This window comes from Lepidothrix coronata, unplaced genomic scaffold, assembly GCF_001604755.1.
Source record: "Lepidothrix coronata isolate B3197 unplaced genomic scaffold, Lepidothrix_coronata-1.0 Scaffold151, whole genome shotgun sequence".
NCBI classification, from domain to species: Eukaryota; Metazoa; Chordata; class Aves; order Passeriformes; family Pipridae; genus Lepidothrix; species Lepidothrix coronata.
Window position 1 is genome coordinate 1,389,027 of NW_016690331.1, and position 18,500 is coordinate 1,407,526.

At 46.6% G+C, this 18,500-nt stretch overlaps 1 protein-coding gene across 1 annotated transcript in view; it reads left to right on the forward strand.

Moving 5' to 3' along the window:
- The window catches only part of VILL (villin like), a 39,576-nt gene that overhangs the window by 7,967 nt on the left and 13,109 nt on the right, over positions 1–18,500 (forward strand). Inside the window, exons 2-10 of the mRNA XM_017828675.1 lie at positions 5,721–5,802; positions 6,976–7,050; positions 9,114–9,310; positions 11,170–11,278; positions 11,602–11,712; positions 13,353–13,552; positions 13,640–13,718; positions 15,077–15,175; positions 17,372–17,525. Coding sequence (XP_017684164.1) covers positions 5,734–5,802; positions 6,976–7,050; positions 9,114–9,310; positions 11,170–11,278; positions 11,602–11,712; positions 13,353–13,552; positions 13,640–13,718; positions 15,077–15,175; positions 17,372–17,525 — 1,093 coding nt within the window. The 5' untranslated portion in view covers positions 5,721–5,733. The remainder of the gene's footprint in view (positions 1–5,720; positions 5,803–6,975; positions 7,051–9,113; positions 9,311–11,169; positions 11,279–11,601; positions 11,713–13,352; positions 13,553–13,639; positions 13,719–15,076; positions 15,176–17,371; positions 17,526–18,500) is intronic.

The window sequence follows — 18,500 nt, forward strand, 5'->3', positions numbered from 1 at the left end:
CTGGCCGTTTAGCCATCTCATTTTAAAGACATTAAGTAAAGACAAGCCTTCCAGCTTCCCTAATAAGCTGTTCCAATGTTTAATTGCCCACCATGATCAGAAATAGCATCTTATTTCAAGGCCTGTTTTACGTAAGTTTAGCTGCCAGGCAACAGCTCTTTCCAGCAAGGCTGAAGTGCTTTCTGTGGTCAGCCAGACATGTCTGTGCAGAGCTTTCTCCTTGGCATGTCAGCCACACCGAGGTCCTGAACTTGGACCTCACTGGACTTGGAGGAGGAGGATGAGCTGACTGGGCTTTTTCCTTTTTTTGCCACCCCCCACAACACATATCCCATTCCCTGCCTCATCACCACATTCCAAAACATCCAGCATGGGTTGGAGGAGGGTATTACGGCTCTGAGTGTGTGACAGCATGAGACAGGAGACAAGCCCCATTGCTGGATCTCCCTGCCTGTCACTTCCATGTGAGGTACAAGCTGCTTTTTCTCCTCTCGCAACAGAAGAATAAAAGACAACTTGCACAGGTTGAATGCTGTACTCTGGACAGTCACTTGCTAGAGACAGTCACTGTTCCCAAGCTGTAGCTGGTGAGCCACACAAGGTAATTCAACACTGAATTTCATTCCTCTGGGCAGGACAAGAGTTAACCACTCTCTGCTCTGCAAACAAAACATGGCACCTACTTGGGCCCAGATGCCCAACTATAATGGAGACAATGAAAGCAATTCAGCAGCCCTGGTTTACCTCATCTAATGCCAGCCCAAGTATTCCCAATAATTAGGCCTTTCAGCCTGGAAAGGCTGGAGCCACAGCTGCTTCCTATTTTCCCCAAAGCTGTACAGAGCATTAGTCATTTCACTGGGGTTTTTTATTACCGTGACTACAGCCCCGTAAGTGTGCCGCCAAAACCCAGACAAGCCAAACCAGCCTGGATTCAGAACGTACTTTGGGAGCTTGAAATGTTCTCCTGTCCCCCTTTCTGAGTCCTGGTTTTCCCTCCCCACCCAAACAGCCGGAGTCTGCCTGAAGAAATGTCCTGCTAGGTCTGGGCTCCGTACACGGGCCAGGCTGACCAAAATGAAGCACTGATTGCTGGCACTTCCATCCCAACTATTAATCATTAACCAGCCTTGGGAGTGACCTTGACACTTAATTAGTCATCTAGTCCTTCCTGAAGGCAAAGCTTTTCCCCACACTGTGCTGGTGGGAGAGGGGATAGGGACTGTGTTTAGCAAGCGGGAGTGTTGCTGTGATTTTGGCAGTGCATGAAGGGGAGTGGGTGTAACAGAGACACATCTGCCCTCATGCACCAGTTTTTTTTTGCCTAAGTTGTGATAGGGAAGGCTTTGCTTTTAGCTCTGGAGGCTCCAGGTTGTCCTGACAGTAGCATCCAGTCAAGAGGCCAGCCACTGATGTTCTGTTTTCAAGTCCTCTGCCCTCAGTCAACAGCAGCATTTGTTCTTTGCAGCTTAATTTGTAGCATCTTAACCAAGGGGCGATGACCCAGCAGATCAGCTGCAAGCCAGAAGTTGCCTTTGCTACACAGTGGCCACCTATCAGCCGACCTTCATGGTGTGAACTTTTCTCCTCTTTCCATGGAGAGAGTCCCTGGAAATGGTGGTAGTAGGACAGCTGGTCCTGGAGGTGGAAATGGTGTAGCTGAGTGTCACTAATGTGGAGGCAAAGAGGTGAACTACACATGCCTCTTCTCCCTTCACAGGTGAGGCTGTGTCTGTGTACAAGGAAGCAAATGTCCATCCCCATAACCAGTTATTTTCCCCTGTGAATTCCTGCCCCAGAGGTGGTTGACTCACACTTCTCGCCAAATTGCATTTCACCTAGTGCTGGGCAAAACTGGTTTGACTGAGGCAAGAACTGCCCCAGACAGTGAACCTTCCAAACCTCTTAACGGCCCCTTTTTTACTTTTCTCTTTTTAAATTAGAAAAGTTTCTGCCCTTCCTGGTTTCAGAACAGATGGGAAGTTTTCACTCCATTAATACTGGATTTTATGTCTGGACAGGAGTTGAATTATGGGATCATCTGATTAAAAACCCACATTAAATCATTAATGAAATGAGCTGCTCGATTATATAAGTCATATTCCTATTATTTCTGTCTTGGCCACTGGCCGAAAGAAGCTGGAAAGTCCAAAGAAACAGCCAACCTTGACTGTGATTCACACTCCCCCAGCTAAATTGCTAAGGAGGAAGGGAGGGACAGCATTTCCCAGAAAAGTGAGGACCAACACTAATGGGCAAGTCTGAGACTGAGAAAGGAGCCCCAGGAGCCGGGGAGATCCAAGGTCCCCGTTTTGAGTCAGATGGGTTTGATTGGGAACCTGTTGGCTGTTTTTCAGAGAGTTTTGTCCAACACAGCTGCCTGTGGTCAGAGGAATCCCAGCATCCTCCAGGTTAACTTTTCCAGGAGAGGCTGGGGTGCTGGGGGAAGCAGGGATATCCAGTTGTGTCTCACAGCTGGCCAGCTGCCGCTTTCCTGCGCTGTTCCTAAGCAGGACGCCTGCTCCTTCCACAGGGAGCAGTGTCGGTGTGGCTAAAAAACTTCACTCCCTCAAGTGTAAACATCTTCTTCACTGGCTTTGTTTTCAGGTTCCGCCTGTTTTGACGCTGGAAGGAAAAACCCTAAATAAATTAAAAAGATAGCTGAGGGAAGGAGGCTTCGCTTGGTTTTATCTTTGATAGTAAGGGACCTTTTGAATGCAACATTAAAAGGAAGGAGAGGTCTTTTGGTTAAGGGTCTGAACTGAGATCATGTTTCTGGCTTCAGTTCCTGATAGCCCTGGACTCCACAGTAGGTGAGTCAGGATGCCATTCAGAACACTGTATATCTCATCTCCTCTGTGGACACTGAAATATCTTCCTGGATCTGGCGTGTAATCTGTGTGGGTCTCAATTACCTTTCTGGGAACTGAGGCGAAAAATGTCTTTTTTTGTCCTTGCTATTTGTTTTCTTGCCTGGAAGGTATCTGGAGGACCTGAGAGGGAGATGAAAGTTGCTGAATATGCCCCTTCTAGGGACACAAGGCTACACAGATTCAGTCTTCAAAAGTCCTACAGATCTATCTGTGTTCAGGAAGGAGTGAGCACGTCTGACTCCTGCTACCAGTGCTGCCAGACTGTGGCTCCCTGCTCAGTTAACAGAGAGGTGTTGGGGCTGTGCTCAAAACATCCCTGGAAATACCTGCATCTTCCCACTGCCTGTGCAAGGAGCCAGGATGTGGCAGCTCTGGACTGTGGAAGATCTGGATGGACCAATGTTCCTACATAGAACAGCAATTTTTGTGCTCTTACTTAGTGTGCAAACTCTTCAGGACAGCCAACACTGCTTATGGCTTATGGTGCCAAGTGCAGCACATCTCTCCCTTCCCTTGTAAAACAAACAATAAACACGCCTTCTGGCAGGGGACCATCTGTCTCTGTCCTTTCCCTCCTTCGGAAGAAGCTGCTTCCATGGCTTTATGCAATAGCTTCCTTTATCTTCCATCTCACCGTGGCTCAGTGGCTGTGCCACATTGGGCAGCCATAGATAGCTCTGTTCCTTCTTGTGGGTAGCTTCCTACAGCAGAGCAGAGGAGAGCAGGAGAGGCCGTGGCCCACAGTCAGTGCAGCCTTTTCATCCCAGGACGGAGCAGAAAACGCAGTCAATCGAGTTGTTGTTTTTGTTTTTAACACAGCACAATCGTTCAGTCTGTCATGAGCAAATGCAAGTCGAGGGAGGGCACTGACAAATGAATGCAAGGCACAGGGATCAGTGAGCCGTGTGTTCTCTCGAGGCTGGGCCTTGATTTGTGAGCAGGACTGACTCACAAGGGAAAGGCTGATATGGGTCTTGCCCTTGTGCAAACATAGCCTGTCCCATGGCTGCTGCAGCAGAGCTGAGCTGCTCAGGGGGCACTGGCCATGCCCTGAGGGACAGCCAGCTCTGTTAGGATACAACTCCATGTCTTCATGTACATTGGTTTGGGATTTGATTTGCTTCAGGAGGTTGCTGTGTAAACAAGCTGGGTTCAGAAGTTGTTTCTTGAGCAAAAGCTCAGCAGTAGGAACAGGGAGCATAGCTGAGGGTGGTCCTCTTTTCTCTGCTGGAAGATATGAGGATGAATGGGAGACCTCCACCCACGAGAGAGGCACCAAAATCATCTCAAATGTTCCTTGTGTGGGCAAGGGTGCCTTCCCCATACAGGCAGCAGAGCTTAGGAATCTGCAGAGCTACCTGTAAAATAGACATCTAGGTCATGGACTGGCTCACTCCATGTGCTCTGCTGACTGTGCTGGCTGTGTCTCCACTGACCTTCATGGAGCTAAGGGCCTGGTGCCCTGCCCTGAGATACCTGAGATACCTGAGATACCTGTCTTAATGTAGACCTGAATCTCCTCCTGAAGAAGAAAGGTTACATTCCCTGGGCTCCCAGTGCCCCAGGGCCAGGAACCTGCCCTGACCTCCAGCCACTGGTCCAGGAGGTCTCCTGGAGGGCTGCTGTTGTCTCCTCCTGTCACAGGAGAGGGGAAGGCTTAGACAAAGTTTTAAAAAGCAGAGCCTTGCCAGTGAGTCTCGAGGTGCAGAAAGGATTCCCTTGCTTTCTAAACTCCTTCTCCAGGGAAGGGTTTAGGTCTGGTTGAATCCCATCTTAGCCCCGGACTGCGTAAATGGTTTAAATTTAAAGGAATTATAGAGGTGTGATTAAACCGTTTTGTCCCACAGGTTTTAATGAAGGCAAAACAGAAATTGATTAATATAAATGAATTATTTATTATGACAAATTAACAAACAGGTGAACAGACGAAAGATCCTAATCAGAATTATTTACTACGCAGTGTGAAAGAAAAAAAAAACAAAACAAAACAAAACAAAAACCTCAAAATCTACTAGTAAAGTGTTATATAACAAAGTAATATAGTGCACTGTAAAACAATTATATTAAAGCAATTGCATCGAAGCTAACAAAAGAAACAATCATTAAGTAGAGATTGATATAACTCACCATATGGGATAGCGGGCAGATCTCTCTCTTTCTCTTAACCCCTGGGGAGTAACCATGAAGAGGCAGGAGAGGCTCCACACTTCAAGGAAGTATGTGGAAGAATCTGCTATATGGAAATTTTATAGTTGTGATGATGGAGTCACAGATTTACAAGCTCGCAGACTCGCTTATCTGTCACATCTTGTTTCAAAAAAAGGATGCATATTCTAAGTCTGGTGAACCAGGATGGTCTTAGCGTAATTTAACACCAAGACAGTGACCTGGGCCTGGTGCCAGCAGCTGAACTTGCGTGATAGCTTGCATGATGGCCTGCATGATGGCTTGCATAGTATGCACTATTGGATTTTAGGTCTGTCCAGGGTGGACTATCCTGCCACACCTCCATCCCTCATGCCATGGTGGGAACAAAGCAGTACTGAGGTGAAGTCCAGCACTCTGGTGAATCCTTTCTGCCTATTCACATTGGAGGAAAATAATCCCCCACCAAAACAGCAGCATCCTATCCAATCTTTGCTGGGCCCCCCAAGAGCATGGATAGCCTGGGAATGGGGGTTCATCCCACTTAACTGTTGATAGTCATCAGAGAGAGAAAGACACATCGAGGTGTGAGTGATCTGTATTAAACCTCCAGTGAGTCAGAGGAGCCCAGCTGACCAGCACACCTACTGCTGTATCCAATTATATAGTTATTTTGGTTTTTCTTCTTCCTTTGCCTTCCAGCTCAGACCGCAGGATGACAGACGGTGACACAAATCTCCCAACCATCGAGAGGAAGCTGGGACTCCAGATATGGGGCATAGAGGTATGACAAGAGGCAGTGATGGCACATGTCCTCTGCGTGTCTGGGGGGGGGTGTTTTATGGAAGAGGTATTCTTGAAGTAATCTGTGTGGGAAAAGAGGACCTTACAGATAAGATACAGTGGGAAATAGAAGACCCAATGCCTCCCTATGAAACTTTCCACATGTTATTGTTTTGGTTTCCTGCTCTGTAAAACGGGGATGATAATATTGACTGAGGAAACAGGAATGTGGTGGGACTGAAACTCTTCCTCCAGCACCAGAGGCTTTTCTTGCTTCTTTTGGGAACCAATGCAAGACTGCTTTAGCACACCAGAAATTCCCCGTTTCGCCAAGAAGATGGGTTATCCATAGGTAGCCTTAGTCAATACCAGCAGCTGCCACGGGGAAGACACTTATTTCTGTGACAAAGGCATTCCACGGTGCGTCTTTGTACTTCATTCTTGTCTTCCTTACTCTGGGTCACTACAAGGAGAAATCCTGCAACCTCTGAGTTCACCTTCTGCTTGTGGAGGTGTTTGATTTTGGATTGGAGCTGGGCTGTGCTCAATTCTGCCTCTCTCTCTGGCCCAATTCACCAAGAACATTGGAACCATTAACCTGCAATGAGAGTGGGTATAGACTGAGGTGCAAAGTCCACTCGGGGGAACAGTGGGAAGGGGATCCAACACACATCTCCAAATGGGACTCAGCAAGTCCCATCTGTGTTCCAAATATCACGATCTTTGCCTTTCCATTTCTCTCCAAAGCACTGCACTAAGCTGCTTTCCAGAGGATCTGTAATTAGAGCTGTGTGGGTTCACGAGGGTCAAGCTGGTATGCTGGGAAACAAGTCAGGACACCAGAAGAATGCATATCTCTAATTTCAGGGAACCACAGGGCCAGTTCCAGCCCACGAGCTGAGCGTGGACTAGTGGGTGGCACATCCAGGCACCTGCGCTGGGCAGGCATGGCTGGATAATTATGCACTTGAGCCAGAGGAAGTGTGCAATTAGGGTCTGGAGGGGTGAGGGGCACATCAGTGTCCTCAATTCTGCCTTTCCTCAGCACTGCTGGTTCATCCTTCTCCAAATCCTGATTGTCACCTGAGTGTGACACCTCAGCTGTCCTGTTTCACACACATCAGCTTCTGGCTCTTAAGTTCCAGCAATGACCCAAACACTGATTTCCTTACAGAATATGAAGATGGTTCCTGTACCTGAAAAGGCTTATGGGACCTTTTTTGAAGGAGACTGTTACATCATTCTGCATGTAAGTAAGACTAGCAAACAGTGGTCTGTGTTAGGCAGCTGGTCCAAACCTTTTTCTTTAGCTCTGACTTGGTTCCTAGGTACCCTCTCTGATGGCAAAGGCACTGTGGGTTAAAGTGGTTGTGCACCTGTGTTCACCATCTAATCATGGATATGAACTGAGCGTGGCTGTTGCAACAACACTGTCTGTTTAGTAAACCAGAAGTCCGGGGGAACCATTAACTTAGCAGTTCATTAAAAGTGTTTATCTTCTAATCGACTCAGTCATGCCCAGGCATGGAAGAATGGTCAGTGCATTCCTGGCAAACTGAATCAAGGCCCACATTTGCATGATTTATGGGAATCTTCTGGGGATGTGAGAGGTGGCCAGCTGGAGGGTCTCGTTTTCAGCAGGTGATGTGAGATATGAAGGTGTTCCATGTTGTGTGTCATGTAAGTAGCAGAGAGGCTCTACAGCCCTTCTCATGTCCCCAGTAGGACATGTCATCAGTCCCACCCAAATTTGGTCCAGACCTGCTTGCAACCGGCTGAACCCAGGTTAGGCAGAAGCATGAGGGACTTCTGAGAACCAACCCTGCTCTGTGGGCTATGCAAACTGCCTTGTGTTCCCAAAGCTCGGTGGGAGGATGATGTGTTACACCCACCTCCTAGGATTCCTTCCAAATCTCTTCATCTGCACAGATCAATCCAGATCCCATTGTATAAAAAAAACATCCACATGGTGGAAACCAGAAGCATTTCCCACTTCCTGGGTCTGAGTGTCCCTCCTGCAAACATCCCCTGTCAGTGAAGAAACAGCAATGCCTCCACTATCCCACAATAACCAAGTGCACATCTGCTGTATGTCAGGCTGGGGTGGCACCACAGGATGATCTCCTGCTCAAATTCACCATGCACATGCCTTCATGATACCTTTTGAGTGCTAAATCGATTTGGTTGCAACCACCCAAAGACATGCTTAGAGCAGGATATGGGTGTCCTTGCAAGGAGCTGTCAGTATAAATATGGATTTTGATGCTCACAGGCTCAGCTTCTGTTGCAACAGCTTCCCCAGGTAGAAGAGCCCTTAATTATTCCAATACCCTCCTTTGCCCCTGAAGACAGGAAGGTAAAAATACTCGTCTGTGAATTCTGCTTCTTCACTGGAGTCTTCCCAAATAAGGGTTGTCCTCGGGACAATGGAACTTTGATCGTCTTCAATAGCAATGTATTGAACGGAGCAATTTTTCCGCAAATTAATTATCTATGCCTGAGGAACTGAACTGCATTTTATTTAAGTTCTTCTGCTGTGTTTCACTGTGTGCACAAAGCAAATAAACAGAACTCAGTGTCAAATCCAGCTTACAAAATGAGCTTTTACTGCCTTTCCCAGGCGTCCACGATGGGGTTTAACACAGTAGGCACTGAAAAATAACTGGCACAGCTCATGTAACACTAAGCACACCTGTTCCTCATCCCCCTTGCCTCCTTTTTCTAGGCTGTTGGGTTTTTCTGTAATAAGATGAATCTCAGCATGCACACACCAGCTCAGCTTCGTTTGGAGTTATGCCTGTTTTGCAAGTCAGCAGGAATTCCGATGCAGTTTGTGTTACTACGTCGTGTGATACACGAGAAAGACAACAGGAAAGAAAGGGTAGTATCTCCAGGCAAATAAATAGGAGTGTGCATTCCATTTCAAAAGGTGATCCATGAGAAGAATCTGCTCTAAGTTTTAGTATAAAACTCCACAAAAGTGGGACGGGTTGAACGCATTAATTTTTGTAATTGCACAGGTCCTCGGCTTTCCTCGATAAAGAGCTATGAAAGAATATCAGACAGAAACATCCTTCGGTTCAATATGTACCCAAAATCCATAAATGCTCTCCTAATTAAGGAGAGCTCCAGGCCGAGCTCCCAGGGAATATCTGAGGCTCCATCCTCTCTCCCCTTGCCCAGGAGAAGAGCACAAGTAGGAAAGAGCTCTGTGGTCACTTGGTTCTGTCAGGTCTCCTTGGCCGGTGATATTTGAGACACACATATGCGGACTGTGAGTTCATCCTGACTTGTCTTTCCCACCTCTCCCAGACCAAAAGAACCTCTCGTGGCACCGCTGTGGATTTGCATTACTGGATTGGGAAGGATTCCTCCCAGGATGAGCAGGGGGCTGCAGCCGTGTACGTCACCCAGCTGGACAACGCGCTCGGGGGGAGCCCTGTGCAGCACCGGGAGGTCCAGGGACATGAGTCTGAGACCTTCCAGAGCTATTTCCGCAACGGCATCATGTGAGTAGCTCAAAACACCCTGCAACGAGGTGGGTTGTGGCTTTTCTACATCTCAGAGACATCAGCATTTCAAAAAAACCTGAAAAAAAGGGTATCGGCACTGAAGCTGGTTAAAATTCAGAACAAAGGTTTCCCGTTTTCAAACCAATTGTTTGTAACATTGAGTCTGGAATCATGTCTCTACTGGTCATTTTCCCAGATATTTTCAGTAATTGCATCTTAACCTCCCTCTTGTTCACCCTGGGGTCTTCCTTCCTCTCCTCCTCGCATTTTGGATTAAAGTGCCCATTCAGGGCACTTCAGACTAATATCCACCTTGAAGTGCTGATTTGGCTCATACTGGGAGTAATACTCCTGCAGTGGAAGGAAAGTTTGACTCTGAACTTCTGTCATCTAAAAGAATCTAATCTTGTGGTCTTTGCTCATGCTGGGGTTATTGGAAGAATTCCAATAGCTCTCCTCCAGAAGGGTCTTCTTTGGCAATAAACAGCCTAAGTGCCTTGATTTTAAACAGCTGAAAAAAATTCAGATGAAAACCCATCCTGAGTCAATACCTCCATCCCAGTCTGGCTTTTGAGATACCTCTGCTTTGTGCATTTCTGCAACCTCTCATGAGCTTCCTCAGAACTTTTCTGAGACAGAAAAGTGCTTTTAACCTCATCTAGGGATGAGTAAGGAGCAATGAAGGACTGAAATTCAGACCTTCATAAACAGTCTATTTGGAAACCTGTCTGCCTCTGAAATAATTATAATTTGGACTTCATCTTGGTCTAAACCACATCCCTATGGTCAACCAGGAAGTCTGAGGCAGAATGAGAAATTAAAGCAAACTCTTCTCTTTCCACATCTTGGCAGGTGGACTAATCACCAGAGCATCCTTCTGTGGATATCTTAAAGAAGTCTAAAGTGCTGTGAATCACTCACTGGCTGACCATATTTGCCAGTCTCTCCCAAGCTGTGATAAAATACATATATTACCCACATGGCAAAAACTATAAACAGCAATTGTCTCTTTTTCTCCCATAAATGGCAATGACATCATGTCAATTATTACTCTAGTATGAACAATGGATCTGTTTTCTAAAAGGGTCTAGCATATGTGGAAGTGGGTTAGACTTGCCCAAAATCCATTATAAAGGCTCTGGGACTTCCCTGGGGAGTTGTGTCCTCTCAAGGTGTGAAAGTTGCACAGAAGGGAGGGGATGGCATCATGCAGTGATGTGATACAGTGCTAACAGTGGCTGTTGCAAGGTGTGTGTTCAAAGATGGAAGAAAGAATTTGGGGGATAAAGTCTGAGAGAAAGACAGAGCCCTGTATCTGTTTAATATTTTGTTCTGCTTATGGCAACAGTTTCCTATCTAAGTTACTTTTAATAGAATAACTATTTTGGAGAAAACCAATTATTAGCAGAAAGTTTGTTTTCTACAAAGTCTGCTTCATATTTTAATCGAAAGTTTATGGAACATTTCAATTTTGAGTTGCCACTGCCATGGTTTTAATAGGATTTTCAGTTCAGTTGTGTTATGCTACCACTGCCAGCCCTCACCTACCTGTTGATCTTCTCCTAGGATGTTTAGTGGTTGGAATCAATGATCTTAGAAGTCTTGTCCAACCCAAACAATTCTATGATTCTGTAATTCCATGCAGAGCAGCAACACAAGACCCGTAAGAGGCAGATGGACACTGTGAGAAGTCATGGTCTGACCACACAGCATTTCACAGTCCATTTTTTAGGACTTTGAGGTTATTTTTGCTCTAGATTTTTTAGTTGTCACCAAAAGCTTGGGATGTTCTGAGAGGACAGAGGGGAATGTATTTTCTAACCAGCTCTAACTCTTTATTCTCTGCTACAAAACAGCTACAAGAAGGGAGGAGTGGCTTCAGGATTTAAGCATGTGGAGACCAACATGTACAACATCAAGCGCCTTCTCCATGTCAAGGGGAAGAAGCACGTGTCAGCCACAGAGGTAAGAAGAAAACCCTTCTCTTCTTATGGATCATTTCTCCTTGCCTCTCCTCCCACACCCATTTTCAGCCAGGTTTTCCTGCTGGATATCTCATCCCTGCCCCAGGACTTCTACTCCAGGATAGTTTTCAAGACCTCACCCAGGGGTTTGGTATTACATGAGAGAAGCCAGTGGGCTCAGCCAGTAGCTGAGCGGCAGAAGGATGAGCCTGTCATTGCAAACCTGTTCTTACATCCCAGGGACAGGTTTGCAATGGCTGTGATTTGTCACCTGCAGCTCTTGTCCTCCTCAGCTTGCCAAATGGTTTCATTTCCTCGTGACAGGTAGTGCTTTCCTGGGACAGTTTCAATAAGGGCGATGTTTTCTTGCTGGACCTTGGGAAAGTGCTGATTCAGTGGAATGGACCCAGCTGCAGCATTGCTGAGAAATCCAGGGTGAGTACAGGCCAAAGCCACTTAGTTTACTGGTAGTATTTTTCAATGCCAGGAGAGAAAAAAAAGAGGGAAAAAATGCTCAGTGTTTGCGCAGTGAAAATCTTACTAAGAGCAGCAGCATTGAGATGATTGGATATTAGGAAGAAAATTATTGGATATCAGGAAGAAATTTTTTACAGAGAGAGTAATCAGACATTGGAATGGGCTGCCCAGGGAGGTGGTGGATTCACCATCCCTGGAGGTTTTTAAAATGAGACTGGATGTGGCATGGTCTGGTAATCACGGTGGGGTTGGATCAAGGATTGAACCTGATGATCTCAGAGGTCTTTTCCAACCTGATTGATTCTATGATTCTATGAACAGAGAAAATAATGATAAAACTTCTACTTCCTCACCTGCTCATTTTAGAGGCCCATGGAAGTGCTTTCTTCTGGCTCAGATCTCAGCTTGGTTTCACAGGCAGTTGTGGGCCCATCATTAGCTCTCTCCCCAGAAAGTCATCCAGCTACCTCTGAGGAGGTCTATTTCCATCCCTCTGTGCCCTATAGTTTGCATGATGTAGGATTAGAAAGTCAGCAACACCAGCAGGTTTAGCTGCAGTGACTACCCCCGGGGTAGATCAGTTTTAATTTTTTGTTTACACCATCACAGGGAATTCCAGCTTGGTCAGTATGAGACAAGTAGGAATACATAACCCAGGTGCTCATAGGTCAGATCCATAGCTCTTGAAGCACTTTGCAAAGGGATCATTATCCTTATTTTACTGATAGAGGAACCAAGATACAGAGATGTAACACAGCAAGATATATCAGTGGGCCATCAGCAAGGCTGGTGGCCAAACTCGTAGCTTGTCATTATAATATTTAAAGGCAGGTGGGTCTGCTCTGCACGTGGTGTCCCCTGATGAGCTAAGAGAGGGGGAAGCTTCACAGGGAATGTGGTTTTTCAGGGCTCCGTGGCTAAAGGAGAAGATCCTGTGGGTAATGTAGAAGAGATAAAGCAACACTGAACAGAGGAGGGGGAGCAGGTAGAGGGATGGCCACTGGGTTCATCTCAGACCTCAAGCAGGTGATTTCCTATGTCTAATAAACAGAGGCGCCTTTCAAAGCTGTTGCAGTAAGAGTCGTGGGGAAAAAAATAATTTAATGGAAAATGGGGATTTCAGCCTAATTAGTTGCTTGACATTTCACGCTGCTTTTTTCACAGAAGACATCCGTGTTTTTTGAACACTTGAAGCATTTAAATGTAAAATGTCGCTGCGGGGCACCCAGGGTCCTGCAGCTCTGCAGCATCCTGCCTCACTGTCCTCAGCATGTGTGTGCATCTCTCTCCCAGACCATCCCACAAGACCGTTGGACCTGCTGATGTACAGTCACACACATGGGCAGCGCCTGCTGTGGCTCTCACACGCCTGTGCCCTGCGGGAGCAACATCTAGCAACTATAACAAGCAATATTTGCCTACAAGTTAGTTAATAATCACACACTACAGACACATCTGCTTTTTTAATAGCTAAATTTGGAGGGCACTAGAAGCTTCAGAGAGCTGTGGTGATGTGGCTTGGGCTCAGTCATTGCTCCAGGTCTGGGGCAGTGAGTTTGTTGTCTGTGTCAGGACTTACCCCTCTGATTCTTGTGCAGGGTCTGGCGCTGGCTCGCAGCATCAGGGACAGCGAGAGGGGCGGCCGTGCTCAGATTGGCATCATTGACAACGAGAAGGACTCCCCAGACCTGATGCAGATCATGAGGATGGTGCTGGGAGAGAGGCGTGGGGAGCTCCGAGATGCCATCCCGGACACGAAGGCGGATGAGCTGCAGAAAGCGAACGTCCGGCTCTACCAGTAAGTCCAGGGATGTGCCCCAAACCCCTTCCTTCCTCACAGCGAGCACTGTGAAGGCTGACTCTGCTCGGTGACTGTGTCTTTCAGCGTCTATGAGAAGGACAATGACCTGGTGGTACAGGAGATTGCCACCCGGCCCCTGACACAGGATCTGCTCCAGCACGAGGTGAGAGAAAGCCAGAGGCTTTTACACAGGGAAAAGGATGCTGTGGCCCACTTTGTTTTCAGCTGAGCACCTGTTTCAGTGGGATACCCTGTTTCCTTCCATCATTAGAACAGCTCAGCCCCACTCAGGGACATCCTTAGGACAGCTCAGCAGCCAGAGATAGGTGGTGCATTGGAGCTGTTCCTAACGGAGATGGCAAATTGGTGCTCTCAGCCAAGGATTATATTGGCTTGGCAATCAGAGTGAAGGAGAGCTGCCTACCAGGAGTAAATTCCAGACGGAATTAAAGCTTCTTAATACCTGATGTTCAGGGATAGCCTTCCCTCTGCTGAATCCAGAGCAGATAAATACTCTGCTTAGAAAACCAGGGAGATACGTTTTCCTGCAGTAGCAAGTGGCTGGTGTCAGTCACCCACCCTGGAAGGAGATTCCTTACAGACCCTCTGTGCAAACACTTTCAGAAGACAGAGACTTTCCTTCTGACTAAAATTTGGCAGAGAACTGCTCACCCTTAATTCTCTGCAGTGCAAACCAGCCCGTTCCAAAACACGATTGTGCTGCGAGGTTCCCCCTCCCTCATTCCCCCTGGTGTCAGCCTTGTTAAATCTCAGTCTCCCTCTGCAGACATACGGACCCTTCGTTTTTCTTTTCAAAGTTCAGTCTGAAAAATGAGAAGCCTTTGGTCACACAGCGTGTTTGGAGCACCAGCACTCTGCAGATGGGCTGCTCAGCAGACATCTCATCCCCTTTGGGTTTGGGATTCTGCTGCCTTCACAGCAATGCAACACTTTTGGCTCCAGATCAGGGACACAAAATAGTCAAGCAGAAGAGGTTTACTGGACTTTTCCTGCTCCTTTAGTAGCAGATTTGGCATAAACAAGCACCACCAGCAGCAGTGCTGAAGCACAGCAGGCTGAGGGTGATATTTCAGCATGCACCTCTCCTGCTGCTCCCTTTTAGGGCTGGTGTTTCTGTTGGTCTGAGAACATCACCTGTGAGACAGTTATAACCAGCTTGGAGCAATGCCTAAAAAAAATACATATTTTAACTCATTACAATTAGAAGTCATCTGGGTCAGGTGTGCTTGCAAAGTCAGTGTACCTGTGAACCCCTGCCCTGTGGGGTTGGTGGTAGCTGTAGTCCATTTATGAACCACAACAAATCCATCCTCTGTTACCTCTGCTAATGGTTGCACCAGGGTTAGGGCTCTGCAAGGCAGGGAAATGAGCCAGATCTGCGTCTAACCCAAATCTTCAAGAAGGATCCAGCCTGAGCAGGCTACAAATGATGACCTTTGCCTGCACAGAGCTTTTCACGTCTGTTTTTTTCTGTTTCCTGTTTTTCACGTTTCACCTCAGGACTGCTACATTTTAGACCAAGGTGGTTTCAAAATTTACGTTTGGAGAGGAAAAGCCTCCAGCCCAGAAGAGAAAAAAGCAGCCTTCACCCGAGCTGTGGTGAGTTGTAATACTGTGCAAACAATGTCGTGGGAGGTTAATATGTGCTGATCTGGATCTGGCCACTAATTACAATTAAGTGTAGGTCTTGGGGAGCTGGCCTGTGTAATAACAGAGACAGAATTTATGTGTCTAAGGGAGGCATGATGACGCAAACACAAGATTGTTAGTCATCAAATTGTGCTAGGACTAAAACCTGACACTAAAACTAGGAAGAAATTGGTTAAAGAATTTGTTGATTCAAGAGATGGTGGAGTCAGAGAATATCAGCAGGGTTGAGATGGGATTAGACAAATTCATGGTCAAAAGGTGCACGGAAAGATATTAAAGGGGTTCTTATATCCTCTCTAAGATCCATGGCCCAATATTGTGGATGCTGGGGAGAGAGAAGGGGGACATGAGCCACTGAGCTCACGTTTGCTCTCTGAACAGCATTTCCTAGTGCCACTGTCCCAGGCAGCACAGAACACTGCTCTGACCCCAAAAGGCATCTCCTGTGTTCCAACCAAGAGTAGTGCCTTGGGCAAGTCATTGGGGAAACTCCCTTACTTGGAGTCTCTGGAAAAGCCAGACCTTTTATGTATAGGTCTCATCTGCAATTCCATTACAGCTAACAACTGTTCCACAACACCAGTGGGGCTGGGCCTAGGTTCTGTGTGTGAATTTGGAGGTGATATGGGGTTCTTCCACTGGGTAGAGAGAGATCTGCTATTAGCAGCTGTTAATTCAGATTGGTGAACCTGAGGCAAGACCAGGGCTCATGACAGGGTAGAACACACCAGCCTAGCACCCTGGCTCCTCCAGATGAGCTGCCATGTGGTTATTTTCTGGCAGATCATGCCTCAACTCCTCCTCTAAGAAAAAAATAGCCTTGAGGGAGCCTGAGCAAGTAAGACATTTGGTATTTTTTTACAAGTTGCCATGTTGAAGTGAAGGCTACAAAGAAACTTAGCTTTTGATTATCCGTTTACTTATGGGAAGACCATAAATGGCTTCATCTTAAATGAGATCTAACCAGGAGATACTGAACCTCATGGTTCCACATTCAATAAGGTCCTACCTGGAGACACCTAGCTTCAATACAGATTGCACCTATTGTCTCAGAGAAGAAAAACTTAAAAAAACTTTGCCTTGGGACTTGTTTCACTGTCCTCTGTGCTCCTTAACTCAAGCCCATTTTAGTAGGCAATGAGCTCTGCAAACTCTGGCCCTGAGCTACACTCACAGAACAAAAGATATCTCTTTCTCTCAGTGTGGCAGGTGGGAGGGTTGGGAGGACCATCTGCTCTGCTTTTCCCGGGGGGGTAGTGTGTGGCTGCAGTATTTACAGCAGAAGATGAATGCTCAGAAAGCCACAGTCAGGCTCCTTCCCTGAACCACGGCTGTCAGCACTGCACGTTTGGTCATCCTAGAGCCTGCTGAGATAAACACAAGAGCAGTTCCCAAAACTGAGCAAGGATTTTGGCATTGTGGCAGAACACAGATAATTTTCTTCCTTCTCTTGTGTCTTCTTGTATCAAGCACCTCTGTTGAAGCGGTCTTTTAACTCAGTAGTAGCACTATTGCAAAGAAATAATGTGGGTTTAGGGGGAAAAAAATTGAGAAAAAAGATTTTTGAGTGTTTAGTCCCTTCAGAACACACCTCTGGGGTGCTGAACTGCTTCCATCCCTTCTCTCCCTTGGCATGCATGCTCTCTGTCATGTACCAATCTTCCTGGTTTGGAGAGGGACAAAAAGTTTGGAGAAAAGCAAAGAACTGAACTAGGCTCTTGGATCATGGGTACACGCCATCACTGCTCCTTCCCCTCCACTCCCAGATCCATCACCAGAAACCATCTGTGGAGCTGTTTGAGATAGAGGAGGAGGCTTTCCACTACACTCATTGAGTGAGATTTTCTTCAAGACTAAGGTGCTGTGTAGAGATTAATTTTAGGATGTGATCCAAGTGGTTAGGCTGTAGGGGTAGGGTTCAGTGCTCTAAAGACAGAAATAAACATGGATACTACAGTGAGAGCTTGCAGTCACCTCTGTTTGCAACTCTGAATGCAAGTTTTGGGGTGAATCCTGCCCTTGGTCAAGCCACTGTGTTCAGTGAGGGACATTCCCTCTTCAGGCTGGTTTGGGTCCACATCCCTCTTCTCATGTCTGTAAAAAGCTTGCTGTGTCCCCACTGATGACCTTTCTCAACCCCACCAGGGTTTTATCCAAGCCAAAGGCTATCCTTCATCCACCAACGTGGAAGTGATCAATGATGGAGCGGAGTCAGCCATGTTCAAACAGCTCTTCCAGAGGTGGACGGAAAAGAACGAAACACAGGGGCTGGGAAAAGTCTACACTACTGGAAAAATTGGTGAGCACATTGGTCCTGCGTTTGTCTTTCCTACCTGTGCTAAGCAGCAGCCGAGGGAACATCATTCACACTGTCTCCTGCCTTCAGCTTCTTGAAAATCTGGTGCACATTCTTCCCGTGCCTCGTGTCCTCCATCTTCTGCAGCAGATGCAGAGGATTCATCAACTGACATTCAGAGCTGCTGAGGCTTCTTGTATGAGCCAACCTGCCACTTATTCTAAGTGTAAATGTTGGCAGACGGTCACTCCCCTCTGAAAAATCGTGTGCAAAATTTCACACTTGCAGGACTTCCCCATTTTCGTTGTGAAGGGCTAATGCCGACCCTGGTAAGGAACTGTTGAACAACATTCTGATTTCGTTTACACTGGCATCTATCCAAGACTCTCCTGACGTCAGGGGATTGATGCTGTATTTACACGGGGTGTAAACCATGTATTTATCACACTGCTGAAGTGAATATTACAATGCATTAACCCCAGAGAGCAAACAATACCAAAGAGAAGGAACTTATTGATGAGTGGTGGGAAGATGACAGTGATGCTGAACGTCTCCATCAATAACAGCTTGAGAGCCACAAATCTTTTTCCCTTGCAAGTTCTCTCTTTTCTCTCCACCTCTGTTTCTTTCTGTGCTGTCCATAAATACTCTGTTTCTCTCTGGAGAAATGTAGGCATTTTATTTCTGAAACCAACGTTTTGAAAGGAGGAAAATATTTATAGTTTTGGAGAACAATTATCAATTTTCAGTCAGGAGACAACTACTATTTTTTACCAGCCAGTCATCACTGGAACACACTATCTGGCCAATTCCAGCCTGTAACAGGTCAGCACTGAAGTATGTGAGCTCTTGCATATTCAAAAATCAACACTGGTTTATACCGGTGGCTTCTTGCAACCCTGGACCATTTTTTTCTTGCATGTATGACAGTTGTGTGTGAGGGTGATGTGGAGGGTTTATCTGTTATTGTGCATTCAC